Source organism: Chinchilla lanigera, unplaced genomic scaffold, assembly GCF_000276665.1.
Source record: "Chinchilla lanigera isolate Chin_1 unplaced genomic scaffold, ChiLan1.0 scaffold00040, whole genome shotgun sequence".
Taxonomy (NCBI): Eukaryota; Metazoa; Chordata; class Mammalia; order Rodentia; family Chinchillidae; genus Chinchilla; species Chinchilla lanigera.
In genome coordinates this window covers 6505874-6524401 of record NW_004955441.1, presented here as the reverse complement: position 1 = coordinate 6524401, position 18528 = coordinate 6505874, and the positions used below count along the sequence as shown (strand labels likewise).

The following is an 18528-nucleotide window of genomic DNA, read 5'->3' as shown; positions in this document are numbered from 1 at the left end:
GTAGTACTGAAATGAATTAAACCTGCCTTAAGTTTCACCTTTTTCTCTATTTTATGATTTTTGTTACTTGGTTACATGGGGATTTTCTCCCTTTGCTAAAGAGAAGGCAAACTGAAATGGTTCTTTCTCTTCCCTTACAGTTGAAAAAGAACCAGAACCTGAAGAGGAGGCAGAGGAGGATGAAGGCCCTGCACCTGTTATAGTGGAGAATGAAAGCTATGTCAACCTTAAGAAAAAGATTTCCAAAAGATATGACTGGCAGGCAAAGTCAGTTCATGCTGAGAACAGTAAAATCTGCAAGCAGTTCCAAATGAAGCAGGTACAGCATGCCGAGAAGGGCTGGCGCTCTGTCCCCAATGTCTGGGTGAAGGGTTAGGAATGAAGAAGCTTTGACCGTGTTCCCTCGTATCTTTTTGGCTCTTTCACCCTGAATGGTTAAAGTTCCTACATGCCATAAACGCATCTGCTCCGTGGTTTTGCACAGCCCCATCACGGTAAATACCAAATGTACGTGTGAACCAAATATTGTCAGAATCGTGTGCTTTTGGTGCTACCTTAGACAACCTGATATGTGAAGGGATTACTAATGCTGTGATTTACATTGGAAAACCATTGTATAGGCCAGGGATATAGCTCAGCAGCATGGCTTGCCTGGCAAGCACAAGGTCCTGAGTTCGATTCCCTGTTCCAAAAAAGTAAACCATTGTATAACAGTAGAAGGATAAGGAGGCATTCATACCCCATTTCAAAGGTTCACAGATAAATATGTGCCAAAGGGCACATGGACATTATGTGGCAACACAGAGATTCAGACCACTGCTGCATGCAGATTATTTTAAAGGAACTCTGAGGGCATAGTTGATGGAGGGCAGTGGTGGCGAACCTATGACACGTGTTGTTTTTCTTTTCAAACAAAAGATGTTAATGTATGAGGTTTATTTTTTTTTATATAAACTAAAACCTCAGTATTCAGGTTTAACTGCAGTGTTGGCACCTTGTGATAAATAAGGTTTTGGGATGCAGTCTGGACACTTGTCTCTAAAAGGTTTGCCATAAGGCAAAGTGAAATAAGGCAAAGTGAGTTGTTTAATCCATTTGGGGATTAAATACTTTTTAAGGGCCCTTCTAGTTCTAAAGTTCTGTGGTTCTGATTTTTGACATTGTATAACATTCTCAAATACATAATGTGTCTATGGCCATACCACCCTGAATGTGCCCAATCTCGTCAACTACATAATGTGATGCCCACAGAACATCAAAATGTGCATAAAATCGTGCTGTAAATAGTAAGCTAGGAGATGAAAAAATTATATAGTCAATTTGATGAGTGTGATAGTTACATGATACAGTTATATGTAGGAAATGATGTTAGTATAAGTTCTTACATTGTTCAAAAATAGAGCCATTTTTAAAATGAAAAATTTTTAAGAATTTTTTTTTGTTTTGTTTTGTTTTGTTTTCTGGTACCAGAAATCGAACTCATGACCTTGTGCTTGCCAGGCAGGCGCTGTGCCACTGAGCTAAATCCCCAGCCCCAAGAATTTTAAATACACAACATTCAACTTTATTGATCCCATGATGAAGCTGGGGAAAAACTGCTGAGCAGGACTGAGCCAGCTCCCTGAGAGCCTCTTGGCTTTGGGAGGGCTCCCAGGCCAGCTCACTCAGGGGGTCTGGGTCAGGCGAGCTTTCCCATGCCTGGGGCGGCTGGTACCGAGCTCCAGCCCTTCGCCTCACCCCTGATGTCTTACCTCTTACCCTACACCAGCGGTTCCCTGGATAAGATCTTTGAGCTAACAAGCATTTTTACCTTGTGAGTAAGTTGTCAGAGCAAACCAAGAGTGTACAAGAGATGGTATGTGACCATCGGATCTAAAATATTTACCGTTGTGCCCCTTAGAGAGAACATTTGCTGACTCTTCTCTTACAGAGCAAGACATATGTTAGTTAGGTATAGGCTACGGTACAGAAGTCCCTTGTCCTTATTCGAGAAGGACGTGCCATGAACAGACAGCTGTGTGTGTGCGTGTGTGTAGGGGAGGGTGCGAGGCGTACATGTGTGTCAGCATCTCTGAGCATCGAGAGGAATCAGTGCCACATGTGCTCATAAGCGTCGGCCCAGCTGTCTGGATGCTGTCCTGCACTCGAACTCCTCTGGTGCGGGGCTGAAGGAGCCGACCCACCTCCTCAGCGAGGCGAGTCACTGCCGGGTGCTTATCCAGAGTCTCATTCCACTTGCTGCCAGGGATGCTGTCTAGGCACCTGGCGCAGTCTGTGTGTCCAGCTGGAGCATCTGGCGGCGAGTACTAAGCATGGCTAGGATGCGGCAGTGGGGTAAAATCCTTCATTGACATATGATTGTATATATTATGGGGTACAGCGTGACATTTCAGTACATGTCATACGTAGTCAGATCATAGTACCCGCCATATCTGTCACTGCAGTATTTATAGTTACTTTGTGTTTGGAACATTCAAACTCCTTTCTATTAGCTATTTTGAATCTGCTATACTGTAGAACATTAGAAGTTACTCCACTCATTCGGTTGCACCTCTATCCCCGTTAACCATCCTCTTGCAAGCCCTCTTTCCCGCTTATTTTAATATACAATACAGTATTTATAGCATTATCATTAGATGTGAAACTGATTTACATAACTGTAGGATTGGCCAAAAAAAGACAGCCCTTTGGCAAGGGCTCTTGTGATTACTGGTTGAGGAAAAATCTGATACTTTGTGCTGACCACGATGGTAGCTCCTAGCTCTCTTGGGCTATTTGAATTTCGGCTGTTACATTAAAAGAAATCACTTCCTCAGGAGCACTGTCCACATTCAAGGACTCAGTAGCCACATTTAGCCAGAAGTTGCTCAGTTAGACAGTGCAGGTATAGAGTATGTCCTTGAGCACAGAAAGTGGCATCGGACAGTGCTGGCATAGAGACTTCTGTTAGGAAGATGGACACTAAGCAAGAGTGTATTTCACTTATAAAGTCCTTCAGTTTATTCAGATGCAGTGCTCGCTTCGGCAGCACGTATACTAAAATTGGAACGATACAGAGAAGATTAGCATGGCCCCAGCGCAAGGATGACACGCAAGTTTATTCAGATGCAGGAACACTGTAGTTCCGCAGCTTACTCTGGTTGATTCTCTGAGCAGCCGGCCATCTGACTAAAGTCATCTGCATCCAATCCCCACAAATCTCTGCAGTCTCTGTCTCAGAAAAACTTGTTAAAGATCACATGGGAACTCTAGAGCCAGGTCTTTCAGAAAGGTGACTGAATGTAACAGACTGATGCCTTATCCTTGATTTTATTAGGCTTCCAGACAGTTCCAGTCAGTTCTGCAGGAAAGACAATCACTCCCCGCTTGGGAAGAAAGAGAAACCATCCTTAGACTGTTAAGGAAGCACCAAGTGGTTGTCATAAGTGGTATGACTGGGTAAGCAAGTAACTTATTTGTGATGCAGCTTTCGTCTATAAATATGACGAGTACCCTGTTTACATTAACCTACTCTTGAAAACATTTGCAGCTAGTGTTATTGGCAGTTTTTCCCACCAAGTATTAAAACCGTTTCACGGAAGCTGATACTGCAACTTCCGTTCGCGCACAGAGACAAATCACAAAGAGCGAAAACAAAACCCAGAAATTTATCTAGTAATGTACAGACAATGTGTCCTGCCTTCAGACAATGTTAAGGTAAAGAATCCAGCAGGCTTTTAACAAGGACCATTTTTCAATGTAAAGGATACTTCCTGGACATTTACCTTGAAAGCTTTTCACCTTCTGAATTTATTCTGATTTCTTTAAAGCTTTTATTTACTATTTTTAAAGGACAGACTAAGGTACGTTGTTTTTCCTGTTTCACACTCTCCCTAGGTCACCAAACATACTTTGCAAGGGCAACTTGCAAGCTGAATTTTGTTCTTTCTTCAGGAGTACACAATTTCATAATTACATTTGTCCTCCAACACATGGATATAGTACTAATCTTGTATCAGTTTCTTATCTGTTGAGCTTCAGTCCACTTATAGCCAAATCAAAGCACATCAGTGGAAAATATACAGAATACTTTCATAATCATAAGCTACTACTGCTTTTCTTTAGCGTTCACATGTAGCGTTCACATTCCTACAGGCATTTATAGACCTTAATCTAATGTCTGTTCAATAGTCCCAATTCTATTTATTTATTTATTTATTTTCTTTTTTGAGAGAGAGTTTCACTGTGTAGTTCAGGCTGGCCTTTTAACTCACTGTGTAACTTACTATGGCCTTGAACTCGTGGCAGTCCTCCTGCCTCAGCCTCTCAAGTGCTGGGATTACAGCATGCACCATCACACCAGCTCTGTAGCCCCAATTTTATAAATGAAATTGAACTGTTAAAAAAAAAAAGAAAAGAAGTTAAATTGTTACTGGATTGCCCTATTGCCCTATTACAGTTAGTACAAATTCCTAGAGTCTAATAGTTGCAGGTAATATGTCAGTGGTAGTTTCAGAAGATAGGTGAGGCTGTGCCACATTTATTTTAATATAGCTTGATCATTTTCCTCACTGCCTACGATTACTTTGTTAACTAGCCCTTGAAAACTTCATTTTAGGACTCATTTGTTTTGACATACAGATGTGGGAAAACCACACAGATTCCACAGTTTATTCTGGACGATTCTCTGAGCGGGCCACCCGAGAAGGTGGCTAACATCATCTGTACCCAGCCCCGACGAATCTCTGCAATCTCTGTTGCGGAACGGGTTGCCAAAGAAAGAGCAGAAAGAGTGGGTCTGACCGTGGGATACCAGATTCGGTTAGAAAGTGTCAAGGTTTGTATACGCTGCTTATTTCCTGGTAACAGAAATTTATAGTTTTAAGGTACAAAGATGGAGGGGGTCTGGAGGTCCATGGCCAATTTGGGATATTTCAGATTATTTTAAATTAATGACCACCTTTAGTAAGGCTAAAACCCCTTAGAAATACTTCAGTATAAAATTTTATTTGAGCTGGGCATGGTAGTGCATGCCTATAATCCCAGCACTTGGGAGGCTGAGGCAGGAGGATCGCTGCAAATTTGAGACCAGCTTGGGCTACAAAGTGAGCTCAAGGCCAGCCTGAACTGCATAGCAAGACCCTGTCTCAAAAAGACCAAAAAAAAAAAAAAATCTTGCTTGATTAAACCACATGTTCTTTATAAAGTTTGTTATTTATTAGAAGTGACTGGGTAAGTTCTCCTTGGCTCTTGAACCTGGGACAAATTCAGAATGAATTTTGTTACTCAGTTTTTTAAAAAACATTTTATAATTTTTGAATGTTTTTATGGAGAATCTTAAATTTTTTATTTGAAGCAGAAAAGCTTTTATTCTTGTCCCAGCAAGAAACTATATTGTTTTACATTGAATAGAACTGCTGCTGCCTTCGATGTCATTAATTATTCCTATGCATGCAAAATAACTTGCCAGTTAATGTTTCTTCAACAATTTCACGAACCCTTGGTGTTGCCCTTCGGTGCGTAAGTCCTCAGCCACCAGACTGTTGTACTGCACCACCGGAGTGCTGCTGAGAAGGCTGGAAGGGGACACAGCTCTGCAGGGCGTCACCCACATCATTGTCGATGAAGTTCACGAGAGGACGGAAGAAAGGTAAGATGGAGGCTTCCCGGTGAACACGCGCACACACAGTGAGGGCGCGGCCGAGAAAAGGCCGTTCTGCCTCCCGCTGAGTTTCCTAGCGCCTGTAACGGTAGGGAAGGCTCCGTTAGAGAAGAGGAACTGCTTTCTCATCTCCAGGGTCGGTAACAATAACAGTATTTCTCACTGGTTCGCGTGCACTCTCGGGCACCATGCTGAGCCGGACGCTGTCCTTAGCGGTCCTAGCAGATGTGATGCGGCGATAGCTGACGGGTTGGTCAGTGGTGTGCTTCCTGCTGTGTTCTTTCGGCCCTTTAGTCACCATTCATTGATACATTTACTGAGCCTCATGAAGTGAGCCTGCAGTCATTACTGGGGATCCAGAGGTGAGCAAATGTGTGCAGTTTCGCCCTCCTCTCTTACAGTCCCGTAGAAAAAGGAGGTAATAAACAAGTAAACAGTTAACTAGGTAACTCCAAATCAGTAAGTACTGTGAAGGAATAAGCAGGATGCTGTGTTTGAGGAAGAGACCCAGAAGATGGCCAAAGACCCTATCTTTGGAGAGACGATATTTAAATTGAGGACCGAACTGTAAGAGGGAGTCTCCTGTGATAAATGGGGGCAAGGACGGCAAGTGTGAGGACTGTAGCAGAAGGGCGTGGGTGGGCCCGAAGCTGAAGGAAGGCCGTGTGGCCTGTTAGTCGGGGTGAGGGGGCGGGCGTGGAGGAGGAAGCAGGAGCTGGATCTCCCAGTGTCTCAACACTGTGAATGAGAAAGGGTTTACATTTTATCTTAAGGACTTAAAAGTCATGACAGAGCTGAGCCTTTAATTAAAAATTCTCCCTATTTTAAATACTGAGGAAGGGCCGTGGAGGTACATAGCATTACTCATAGTCTGATATGTGGATTATGCCCTGGAGGAGGCAAAAAGCAGCGGGGAAGTTAGAGGAGGTCCTAATGAAAACTGTGCTTTCCCCAGAAGTGCTGTGCTCTTACGAATAGCTTGAGGAGGACTGTAGGTAAACTGAGGAGCTGACCGACAGACAGAGAGTGGCTCATTGTTTTGGGTTTTTTTTTGGGGGGGGGCGGTTTCTGGCACCGGGAATCGAACTCACGACCTTGCGCTTGCCAAGCGGGCGCTGTGCCACTGAGCTAAATCCCCAGCCCCCAGAAAGTGGCTCATTGTGAAACAAACAAAGCCCTTGAGAGGACCTAGCTAATAAAATGATTTTGAGAACAGAGGAGCATTAGAAGAAACAAATACCCTGGTCTACTAGTAAATAAGAAATATGAAGTTGCAAACATATACTAATAAAAAAATTTTAAATAGGAAGTAACTAGCAACTAAAGAAAGGCAGACTTTAGGGTAAAAATAACACTAATCAAAATAAAAAGAAAGAATTCCTAGAATGAGACAACAATGAATCTTAAATGGTTATATTTTTATGCATCAACACGTGTATTTACTTTTTACAAAGCTTTATTTTCAAGTATGCATTTCCTCCACACAAGCGATACTCTCCTTGTGCAGGTTAAGGACTATTCATTGCACAGTTAGTGTATCCTGGTGATTGTTCTAGAGCACTGCAAACTAAAGCGCCGCCTGGGCCAGGACGCGACTTAGCAAGATCCTGTCTCACAAAGTGAGAAAAAGCCTGGAGGTGCCGCTCTGTATTCAGAGCTGCGTTCAACCCCCAGTCCTGGAATAAAAGAAGGAGAAGGAAAATCAGGGGAAAGCAGGGGAAAGGCAACGTGAGGTGGAGAGGAGGGAGCATTTGGATTTTAAATCTGGTAGCCAAAGAAAGCCCTGCTGGAAAGGTATCTTCTGAGTAAAGACACTTGAAGGAAGCGAGGGAGCCAACCTCAGTGGATGGTGGAGAAGCCAAGTGAGGAGACACAGAGGTCAGAGGCCAAGCCCTGCGCGCCTCCAAGAGAGAAGAGCAGTGGGCCGGGCCCGCCAGGGCAAGCAGGAGGATGTGAGCAGCAGCGAGCTGCAGACCCTGTCACAGAGGGCTTTGTTGTGAGGACTCCGAGAAGTCATTGAAGGCTTTTTCATAGAACGGCGCACTCAGCCTGACTTTTGAGTGGATTTACTGATCAGCTATATTGAAAATAGGTTATAAGGCAGCGGGGCTGAAGCAGGGGGACCAGTTAGGGTATTGCTTTTCTACATCATGTGTTATTGCACAACTTGGGTTTTTTTTTCTCCTGACATGTCTTAAGGGTCTTTTCGCGCTGTTATCTGTAGTTCTGGTTTTCGCTTTAATCTGCCTTGTGTTACTCTGTTGACTGGAGGAGACTGTTACAGTTAACCATTTCTTGGTTGATGGACATTTAGTAGTTTCTGTTGTTTTACGGTTACAAACAGTACAGTAATGAAGATCGTTGTATACGCCTTTTTATGTACTTGTAGATGTCAAGAAGTAGAATTATCAAATTGTTGATTAATCCTCTTGGTATCTTGATTGATACTGTACTAAATTTAATTTGGGAGTCCGTAGCCTTGTGATATTAAGTCTTCACACCAGGGACCTGACACATCTTCCTAGGAGCGTTACATTTTTTCACATGGGTCGTACGTATTCCTTGCTCCAGATACATCAAAAGTTACTGATGTGTGTAGACTGTATTGGACTGATCCTCAGATGTTTCTTTTATTTCCTTTAGTGACTTCTTGCTGCTAGTTTTGAAGGATATTGTGTCGCAGAGGCCAACTCTTCAAGTTATTCTAATGAGTGCGACTTTAAATGCTGAGCTCTTTTCAGAGTATTTCAATTCCTGCCCAGTTATTACTATACCAGGTGACTAAATGCATCATTGAATATGTATTGTTCTAATAAGAAAATATAATTATTTTAAAATTCACTTGAGAAATCAATTAATATATATCTCACTATTATTAATTGTACCTCATTCTAGAGGAGAACATTTATAACAAATAAAATCATAGCAATATAATGTGATTGATAAGGAGGTAATGTACTCACTTGCCAGGAAATTTCAGTTTTATATTTGACTTTTTAAAAAAGTTTTGGTTGGGCATGTGGCACACACCTGCAATCCCAGCATTGCAGAGGCTGGGGCAGGGGATCGCCACAAGTTCAAGGCCAGCCTGGGGTACAAAGTGAGTTCAAGGCCAGAAAGCAAAACCCTGTCTCAGAAAAGAAAAAGAAAAAACAAAAACTACTTCAAGATAATTTAATGGGTATTCTGAGACTTTGCTATTTTTTTTTTCCCGGTACCGGGAATTGAACGCAAGACCTTGCGCTTGCCGGACAAGCACTGTGCCACTGAGCGAAATCCCCAGCCCTGACTTTCCTATTTTATTTTCTTGTTTTTCTAGGTCGTACCTTTCCTGTGGATCAGTTTTTTCTGGAAGATGCAATTGCTGTGACAAGGTAAACAAAATGTTAATTAAGGTTCATCAAAACCTTACTGTACCTTCAGTATGCCGGAATACTAATACACGTGTATTAGTAATACATGTCTTTTTTCTAATTTTTCCCTTTCAGTACAGTCCTCCCTCACTATATCGCAGTTCACTTATTGCGGCTTCACTGTATTGCAAGTTTTTAAAAAAATATATCTAATTCTGTATCACAGAGTGTTCACTATATTGCGGGATTTTGTGGTATATAGGTATTTATATAATATTTATGATTTTAATTATTCTTTGCCTAAAAAATTTAGAACAATATTAAAAATGTTAATTCAAACATATTAAAAGAATGTTAGGGCCGGGGATATAGCTCAGTGGCATAAGTGCCTGCCTGGCAAACTCAAGGTCCTGAGTTCGATTCCCAGTACAAAAAAAGAAAAAAGAATGTTAAATTGTAATAAAATACAGTATGTATTTCATCAGTGGATGAATACCGTACTATACACAATGGAAATGCTGTACCCACTACTGCTTGCACAAGTTTGCCAACGGGAGATTGTACACGACACACTATTGGCTGATGGAATGGAAGGCGACCAACCACAGCACTGTGTTCTGTATCCTGAGTGCTGATTGGCTCAGTGACCATAGCATCGGTCTGTTTGCTCTCCTGTACTGTGCTCATAGGTTCAGCCTCTCTCCTTGTCCATTTCACATTGAATACCCATACAGAATTTTACATGTTAAAATTACATAGGTTTAAGAGTATAGAAAGTGTTTAAGAGCATATGAAGTGTTTATAAGAGAGTGGGAAAGGTTTATAGGACTGTGGGAAGGGTTTATAAAGCCTTAAGGTGTATATAAATAATAAAATAAATATAACAGCACAACATCGTGGATTTTCACCTATCACTGCAGTCTCTCAAACGTAACTCCCGCTATAGGTGAGGGAGTTTGTTTTGCTATATTTTGTTTTCTTCTTTCCTTCAGCAAACAGACTGCCAGTATTTAAATCCCTCTACTAACTGTAACTCTGGCAAGTAGTTTAATCTCCATGTCTGTTTCATCATATGTAAAATGAGGATATTGATAGTAGCTGCTTTGCCGGGTTATTGTGATGATTGATCAAAGAACTAACAATTGTAAAGTTAGAACTATACCTGCCACACTGGACATGCTTTTTGGGGAGGGTTGGGTTTGGTTTTTTTTTTTGGTCTTTTTGAGACAGGGTCTCCCTGTGCAGTTCAGGCTGGCCTTGAGCTCACTTTGTAGCAAGGCTGGTCTCAAACTTGCAGCGATCCCCTTGCCTCAGCCTCCCGAGTGCTGAGATTACAGGCGTGTGCCACCATACCCATCAAGGGTTGGTTCTTTGAGACAGGATCTCACTATGTACTTCAGGCTGGCCTTGAAATCACCACATAGCCCAGGCTGGCCTCAGACTTATGGTGATACTCCTGCCTCAGCCTCCCGAGTGCTGAGATTATAGGTGTGTGCTACCATGCCTGGCATGGACATGCTTTTTAGGTGTTAGCTGTTGCTATCATCATTCTACTCTCAAGGAGCTTGTAGTAGGGTCTGGATAGCAAAATATCTCTGTAAATGATTTCAGTACTGAGTAGAAAATGATAATATCCATTGTAGACAACCAAAATTCTGTCCTGTTCTTTGACCTTGAATCCCCAAGATTTTATCCCTCACTTGTTTCTTCTATGAAGCTTCCCACTTGCTATCTTACATTCAAGGGGTTTTCGCTCTCATCTCCGTGACAAGACCAGTGTCTTCAGTCCCAACTTCTGCGTTCTAAGATGAAGACTCCTCTGAGACCTGACATTTAAGACACAACTCACTTTTCTCCTCTGTCCCTAATGTCTTAGTCACTCTCCTCATTGCTGGGGCAAGACACCCAACCCTGAGCACATTTGAGAACTCGCAGTCTGCATGGCTGATGGCATCACGGAAAGGCCTGGGTAAAGGAAAGCTGCTCTCCTCATGGTGGACAGGAAATAGAGAAGGGGGAGCTAGGGAGGGAGCCACACGCTTCAGGTCACGCCTCAGGGGCCCACCTCTTCTGAGCAGAGTCCACCTCAAACAGCAAGTCAGCCGCACCGCTCCCCTCAGTCCACCACCTTCTAAACCCCCACCTGTGAGCAAATGACGCTTTGTGGAGACATCTGCATGTAAAGCATAACACCCCATAAGGGCAGTTCCGTGTATGTGTGTGTGTGTGTGTGTGTGTGTGTGTGTGTGTGTGTGTATTTCTTTTTTTTGACAGGGTCTTCTTTTGTAGTTCAGACTGGCCTTGAACTCACTGTGTAGCCCAGATCAACCTTGAACTCACAAGGATCCTCCTGCCTCAGCCTCTGAGGTACTGGGATTACAGATGTGCACCACCATGCCTGGCTGCACATGTATTTAATGGTGTAGCATCCTCAAATTAAAAGTCCAAAACCTCTGGTTCTCAAATTTTATTGTGTTATGAAACTACTTAAGAAGATTATTAAAACTGTTATTTTCTGTCCTGCTCCTATTGAATACGAGTTTCTGAAGAAATCCTCTTTCCAATTCCTGCCTTTATTTTCTCATTTTTTCTGACTCAGGGCCTGTAGGAGTGAGTCATGGTCCTCTTCTGAAGGCCTTTCACCGCTCCCTGTAACCCATGCTCTGGACACCCGGCACACGTCAGCTGGCCTCAGCCTGTGCTTAACCTTCCTTCCCACTGCATTCTCCTGTCCGCACAAACCACAATGCTGTCCGATGACTTACCACTTCTCAAATATGCCATGCGCTTCCTTTCTTTAGGTCTTTATTCCTTTTTTCTCCTTCCTTATCTAGTCATTATTTTTTATTTTAAAGAGAATAAAAATTTTTTAAAAATTAAGAACATAATTTCAAAAAGAGTTGATAGGCAACCAACAATGGTTGTTATATTGCATATTTTTTCACAGTAGTTGTTCAGATTACCAGATATAAGCATGCAAAATTGGTCAAAAAAAGTAAGCATTAACTGTTCCTTTCAATAAACCAATAGAAATTAGTAGTGCAAGTATCTTAGCTATCTTGTGCATATAGATATATATTTTTTCCCTTCCTTCTTTTTTCTTTTCTCTTTTCCTTATCCCAGTTGTTCTTTCCTTTTGAGCAGTTTCTTACCCTTTCACAATATCTATTGTACTTTTTGGATTTTGATTACTCTTACAGTTTCTTATACTAGGGAGACAGTACAATATTTACACACGTGAGTCTGATTTATTTCATTTATGTGTGGTCTCAAGTTGCATCCATTTAACTATAAAAGCCTCGAGCTTTATCTTTCCTTATAACTGAGTAATACTCCATTGTATGAAAATGCCACATATTTTTTACCCATTCTTCAGTTGATGGGCATTTGAGTTGTTTCTAAAATTTAGCTATGACAGGTTGTGCTGCTATAAACATGGGTGCACATATGTTGCTGTGGTGTGATGTTTTCAATTCTCCTGGAAAAATACCCCAAAGGGGAATAACTGAGCTGAATGGGACCTCTAATCCTGCAGAATCTCCACACTGATTTCCACGGTGGTTGTATCAGTCTGCACTCCCACCAACAGTGAGAAGTTTCCTTTCTCCCCACAGCCCCACCAGCATTTGTTATTGGTTGATTTCTTGATGATAGCCATTCTTTCTGGGGTGAGATAGAATCTCAGTGTTGTTTTAATTTGTATCTCTCGAATGACCAGTGATGTTGAACATTCTTCCTTTTTTGGGGTATGTTATTATGAAGATTGTGGTTTCCCTAATTTCTCTCTCAGTGTATTTGTGTATAGGAAGGCTGCTGATTTTTGAGAGCTGACTTTGTTGTGTACAGCTATGCTACTGAATTTGGTTTTTAAATCTAGAAGTCTGTTGTGGCATTTTTGGGGTCTACTATGTAGAGTATCATGTCACCTGTGAATAATGATAATTTCACTTCTTCTTTTCCTATCCTTATTCCTTTTATTTCTCTCTCTTGTCTAATTGCTCTGGCTAATGTTTCCAGAACTATACTCTTTAATATCTAACTTAAATGAAATTTCCCTCCATATGAATCAGTTACTTCTTTATTAGAAGTTGTAGGGTCCTTCTATTTGATTCTTTCTTTTCTTCTTCCTTCTGCTTCTGGGGATCAGTCTCAGGGGAACTCTATCATTGCCAGGTTTCTTGGCCATGAAAGAAACATGGTATGAATATTCCTTTTTACATACCGTGATACCATGACCAGTCCCTTGCACAAAGCAGGCATTGGGTAAATGTTAAATGAACAAGTGAATATTGAATGTGAAAACAGGGGCTGGTGATTTAGCTCAGTGGCACAGCGCCTGCCTGGCAAGCGCGAGGTCGTGAGTTTGATTCCTGGTACCGGAAAAAAAAAAAAAACAAAAGAAAAGGAATGTGAAAAGACACTATGTCGCTGGGTGGAAGAGAGAGGTTGGAGGAGCTCAGCAGATCCTAGGCCCACTTTTTTTTTTTTGAGACAGTGTCTCACTATGTAGTCCACATTGTAGACGCTTTTTTCATTTTTATTTCGTTTCTTTTTGTGTGTGTATTTATTTTTGCAGTACTGGGGTTGAACTTAGAACCTCATGCATGCTGAGCAAGCACTCTACCACTAGGCTACATCCTCAGCCCTTAGAACCCCTTTTTAAAACTAAAGCACACTTTCTGCAAATGAAATTTTAGGAGATTATAAAAAGAAGAAAAACAGTAGAAATGGTCTGGGCCAGAAGGGTCGGGGGATAGAGTCCCTACCCACGGGAGCTTTCCTCGCTCCCGTCTCTTTCCTTTCCCCAGGGGATCTAAGCAACATTCAGGGCTCAAAGAAAAATAGTTTCAAACCAGTGATCTAGGCCAGTCCCTCCGGATGATGAGCAGATCATTACAGCTGTTTGGAATGGATTTGCTAAAAGTTTCATGGCATGTCGGTTTAGTGGCAGACGTAGAATTCAAACCCAGAACTTTTGGTTTCCAATTTAGTCGTTTTTCACCTGTCAGAACGTCTCATAGTATTATTAACAAAGACGAAACTATCTAAGAGAAAGAGTTTTGCAGTATTTTAAGGACGGCCTTACAGAGATGTTCAGCTAAGAACTAGAATTAGGGGTCTAGATTTGGCTACAACAAAGAGGAGTTCACTGCCTGGGAATTACTGGGCGGGGATACGACGGGCAAGAGGAAAAGGAAGCGAGGGGAGTGTTACGAAGGGCACCACCCGGTGCGTTTTCTGAGTGTCCGCTCCACTTTTCCTGGATAGGGCTCTCCTGCAGATTCTCACCCGGTTTCCTAGACAACCAAAGGCATTCCAGTGTGTTTCCCACCAGATGTAGGGCACAGCCGGCAGAATCCTAAACTGGTGGAAGGATAGCATTGGAGTGGGGCAAAAACAGCAACGCTTTGCTTAATGAACACGTAAAATAGGAGCGTGCTTCTGTTCCTCACCAACCCCCCCACACACACACACTCCTTTACCTTTCTCTCCCAGGTACGTGCTACAGGATGGGAGCCCGTATGTGCGCTCCACGAAGCAGATTGCAAAGGAGAAGCTTAAGGCAAGGCGCAACAGAACTGCGTTTGAAGAAGTGGAAGAAGACCTGAGGCTGTCTCTTCACCTCCAGGACCAGGATGCCATCAAAGACGCCGTGCCCGATCAACAGTTAGATTTTAAGCAGCTCTTGGCGCGCTATAAAGGTAAACTTCTTCCCACAGAAATATGATTATGCCGAATATTTCTAGTATTTTTTCCCACCATGATCCAGAAGAAGAAAAATGTGACTTTTATAGTACAGTTATTGCCTTTCATTCATCAGAACAACCTTAACCTTAGAGAAATAGTAAGCCCAATGCATATTTACATTATAATGTTACTATATTTGCCAGTGAGGGTTTTTTTCTGATTATTAAAAAGTATGTGCTCATTAGAGAAAAATTGGGAGGTAGTATAATATAAATTATCTGCTTGAGTAGCCAGCTATGGTGGCACATACCTCTAATCCCAGCAGTTTGGAGGCTGAGGCAGGAGGATCACTGTGAGTTCAAGGCCAGCTTGGGGGCTGGGGATTTAGCTCAGCGGCACAGCACCTGCCTGGCAAGTGCAAGATCATGAGCTCGATTCCCGGTACCGGAAAAACAAAAACAAAAAAAGACAAAAAAATCAAGGCCAGCTTGAACTATATATAGTAAGACTCTGTCTCAAAAATAAATAAATAAAATAAAAATTACATTCTTTTTCTTTTGGTACCAGGATTCAAACTCGGTCTTGTGCTTGCCAGGTAGGCACTGTGCCTCTGAGCTATATTCCTGGCCCAAAAATTATACTCTTGAGCAATTTATAACTTTTCATTTTAGATTTAAAATTTATAGAAAAATTTGTACAAGACTACAATAAACCCTCTTACACCCTTTGCCCCAATTCACTGATGAATATTTTGCCTTAATTGCTCTGTCATTGGCTGTATGTGTATATATTTTTTTCCTAAATCTTTGGAGAGTACATTTCAGATGTTATGTTCCTTTACTCCTAAGACTAACATGTGCTGCCTAAGAATTCGGATATACTCTTATATAAAAACACATTACAAGCTGGTTGTGATGGCGCATGCCTGTAATCCCAGCACTTGGGAGGCTGAGGCAAGAGGATCATTGCGAGTTCAAGACCAACCTGGGCTGCAAAGTGAGCTCAAGGCCAGCCTGAACTGCGTAGTAAGACCCTGTCTCAAAAAGATGAAAAACAAAAACAACAACAACAATAAAAACACATTACAGTGGTCAAAATGAAGATATTTAACAGTGATACTCTGATTTAACCCACAGCCCATATTTAAATTTTCCAACTATCTCAATCGTGTCCAATATTACTATTTTTTTAGTAGTCCAGAGTCCTGTCCAGAACCATATACTGTATTTAGTCATCATGTGTCTTTACTATCCTTAGATCTGGAACAGCTCCTTAGTTTTATTTGCCTTTTATTTATTTATTTTTTGTTTTTTCTTCCGGTACCAGGACTCAAACTCACAACCTTGCACTTGCCAGGCAGGCATTTTTGCCACTGAGCTAAATCCCCAGCCCCTTTATTTGCCTTTTATTGGCCTTGACATTTTTAAAGATGATTCTGTAGAATGTCCTTTCATTTGAGTTTGTCTGATATTTGCCCTTAATTAAATTTAGGTTGTGCAGTTGGGAATGAAATACCACAAAAATGTTTTTCTTAATGTTTATCAGGAGGCACAATTGATGATTTCCCCCATTATTAGTGAAATTAACTGGGTCACTTAGTTAAGGTTCTGCCCTGTATAGTTCCTGTAGATTCCCTTTGTAGGTATGTCATTTGTACAGAGATATTTGAGACCATAAAAATCCTATAATACCTTGTAAATGTTACCCAGTAGTTTTAGCATTATTGATGGGGTTTTAAAGTAACATAATTTAACTAGGCATGGTGGCACATGACTATGCTCCCAACTGCTTGAGAAGTTGAGGCAGAATTATTTGACCCAGGAATTTGAGGCCAGACTGGACAACATAGTGAGGCCCTGCTTCCGGTAATCAATTAATACAGTAGCATCTGTGCTGAACGCTTTGATTTGTGTTGTTAGGTGCTTCCTCCTCCCATGCCAGTCTTCACCCAAATACCCTCTGCACCTGTGTGGTTTTCTGCGCACATACGCTGGGCAGGACACGTAGAATCTCCAAGTTCTACTTTGCCTTCTTCCTTAAAGCTCAGGCTAGAGCCAGGTCTCAGCTGTCCTTCCTACTCTCTTTTGCCTGGGCTTCCATCCTTGTTGTCTTGAACTTACCAAAAGAGGGTGTTTCCCTGGCATAAATAAGAACCTCCAGCCCCTGGTACTGTTACTGCTTCTGGAAGGTAAGAGGCAAGTGAGTTTTCCTTTTTCACCTTTTCCAAAGACTGGTCCCGATCCTGGATGGAGACTGGTAATCAAGCAGAAGGAAATTCGCCATTGTTCTGTAACATAAGAAGATGCACAGAGTCCTCAACATTATTTTATTTACTCCCAGAATCCTGAAGTGTTAAGGGCAAGAGAAGAGATTTGTTTCTTGTAGACTCGGTTTACCTCCCAGAGTTCTCCTAAAAATACCGTATAATCTTGAGCAAGTTCCTTATCCTCTTTATGTCTCAGCTTCTTTATCTAAATAATGGAGTGCTGTAGAACAGTAAACAGGATAACACAAATCTGCATATGATCTCCATGGGGCCTTGCTTGGTTTTTCTGAGCTTCTTTTTCCTTATTTAAAAAAAGGAAAAAATAGCCAGGGGCAGTGGCACATGCTTATAATCCCAGCTACTTGGGAGGCAGAGGGACTAAGATTGCAAGTTTGAGGCCAGCCTAGGTGACTTGGTAAGGCCCTGTCTCAGAATAAAAAATAAATACAAAGGGCTGAGGATACAGCTTGACACTCGAAGTTCATTACCCAGTACCACAAGCAAGGAGATAGATTGGATAGATAGGTAGATAGATAGATAGATAGATAGATAGATAGATAGATAGATAGATAGGTAGGCCAGCTGGCCGGCCCAGAAGCTAGTAAAAGCTATGATCTCTGTCCATTTCTTTCCATGGGTTACTGTTACCTGGACTTACCTGACTTTTGATTTGATTGAATCTGAAATGTGTTTGACTTTGAATTTTGTTTCCAGAACTAAAAGTTTCAATAAATATGTGATGATGAAATAAAGGGAGGAAGGAAGGAAGAGTTAACAGCAGCCCATCTGAGCCTTCACAACATAAGCACGAGCCTTTTTTTTCTTCACAAAAAAAGTACTTCCGGTAAAGCTGTGTTTTCTGATAGGCTAAAAAGAAAAAACTTAAACAGGAAGTCAAGACCTATCAGTACAGGTACACATTCCCTATGATGAACGTGATCACTACGTATATCTAAATTGTATGAATAAACTAATAAAAAAACTTTACTTAGGTACATTAAATATGAACATCTGTATGATTAAGTCAGTGCAGCACTCACCTACTTCACAGGCATATTGTCTTCAATAAGATATAATTATCCTTCTGATTTTTACCTTTCTTTCAGGAATTAGCAAATCAGTCATCAAAACAATGTCCATCATGGATTTTGAAAAGGTCAATCTTGAATTAATAGAAGCCTTATTGGAGTGGATTGTGGACGGCAAGCACTCCTACCCTCCAGGTAACCGCGTTTTTGATCAGGCTGAGTTATCCACAGGTAAAACATTGAGCCCCTGGCTAAATGGGAGTCTAGTCCTGAGCACTTGAATCACAGGTAAACTGTACACAGAGCCTGCAGGGAGTGGGATTAAGAATGAGGCTTCTTATTAGTAAGCCATTTTAAAGGTAAAGTGAAGCCCTTTTCTGCATTGGCCTCTGTCATAAATTTGGATACCCTAAACCACGTGTCTCTTTGGAAATTACAGGAGCTTATACACAACTGTTGGCTTCACCGGGATTATAATGGGCCAGGCATGGTGGCGCATGCCTGTAATCCCAGCACTCGGGAGACTGAGGCAGGAGGATTGTGTTTTTTTGT

General features: G+C 41.7%; 1 protein-coding gene across 1 annotated transcript in view; it reads left to right on the top strand.

The window, feature by feature from the left end:
* Nucleotides 1–18528, top strand: part of Dhx57 (DEAH (Asp-Glu-Ala-Asp/His) box polypeptide 57) — a 62175-nt gene that overhangs the window by 16880 nt on the left and 26767 nt on the right. Inside the window, exons 6-13 of the mRNA XM_005390897.2 lie at nucleotides 141–319; nucleotides 3317–3438; nucleotides 4621–4816; nucleotides 5505–5629; nucleotides 8285–8418; nucleotides 8961–9015; nucleotides 14491–14696; nucleotides 18055–18171. Of these exons, the coding sequence (XP_005390954.1) occupies nucleotides 141–319; nucleotides 3317–3438; nucleotides 4621–4816; nucleotides 5505–5629; nucleotides 8285–8418; nucleotides 8961–9015; nucleotides 14491–14696; nucleotides 18055–18171 (1134 nt within the window). The remainder of the gene's footprint in view (nucleotides 1–140; nucleotides 320–3316; nucleotides 3439–4620; nucleotides 4817–5504; nucleotides 5630–8284; nucleotides 8419–8960; nucleotides 9016–14490; nucleotides 14697–18054; nucleotides 18172–18528) is intronic.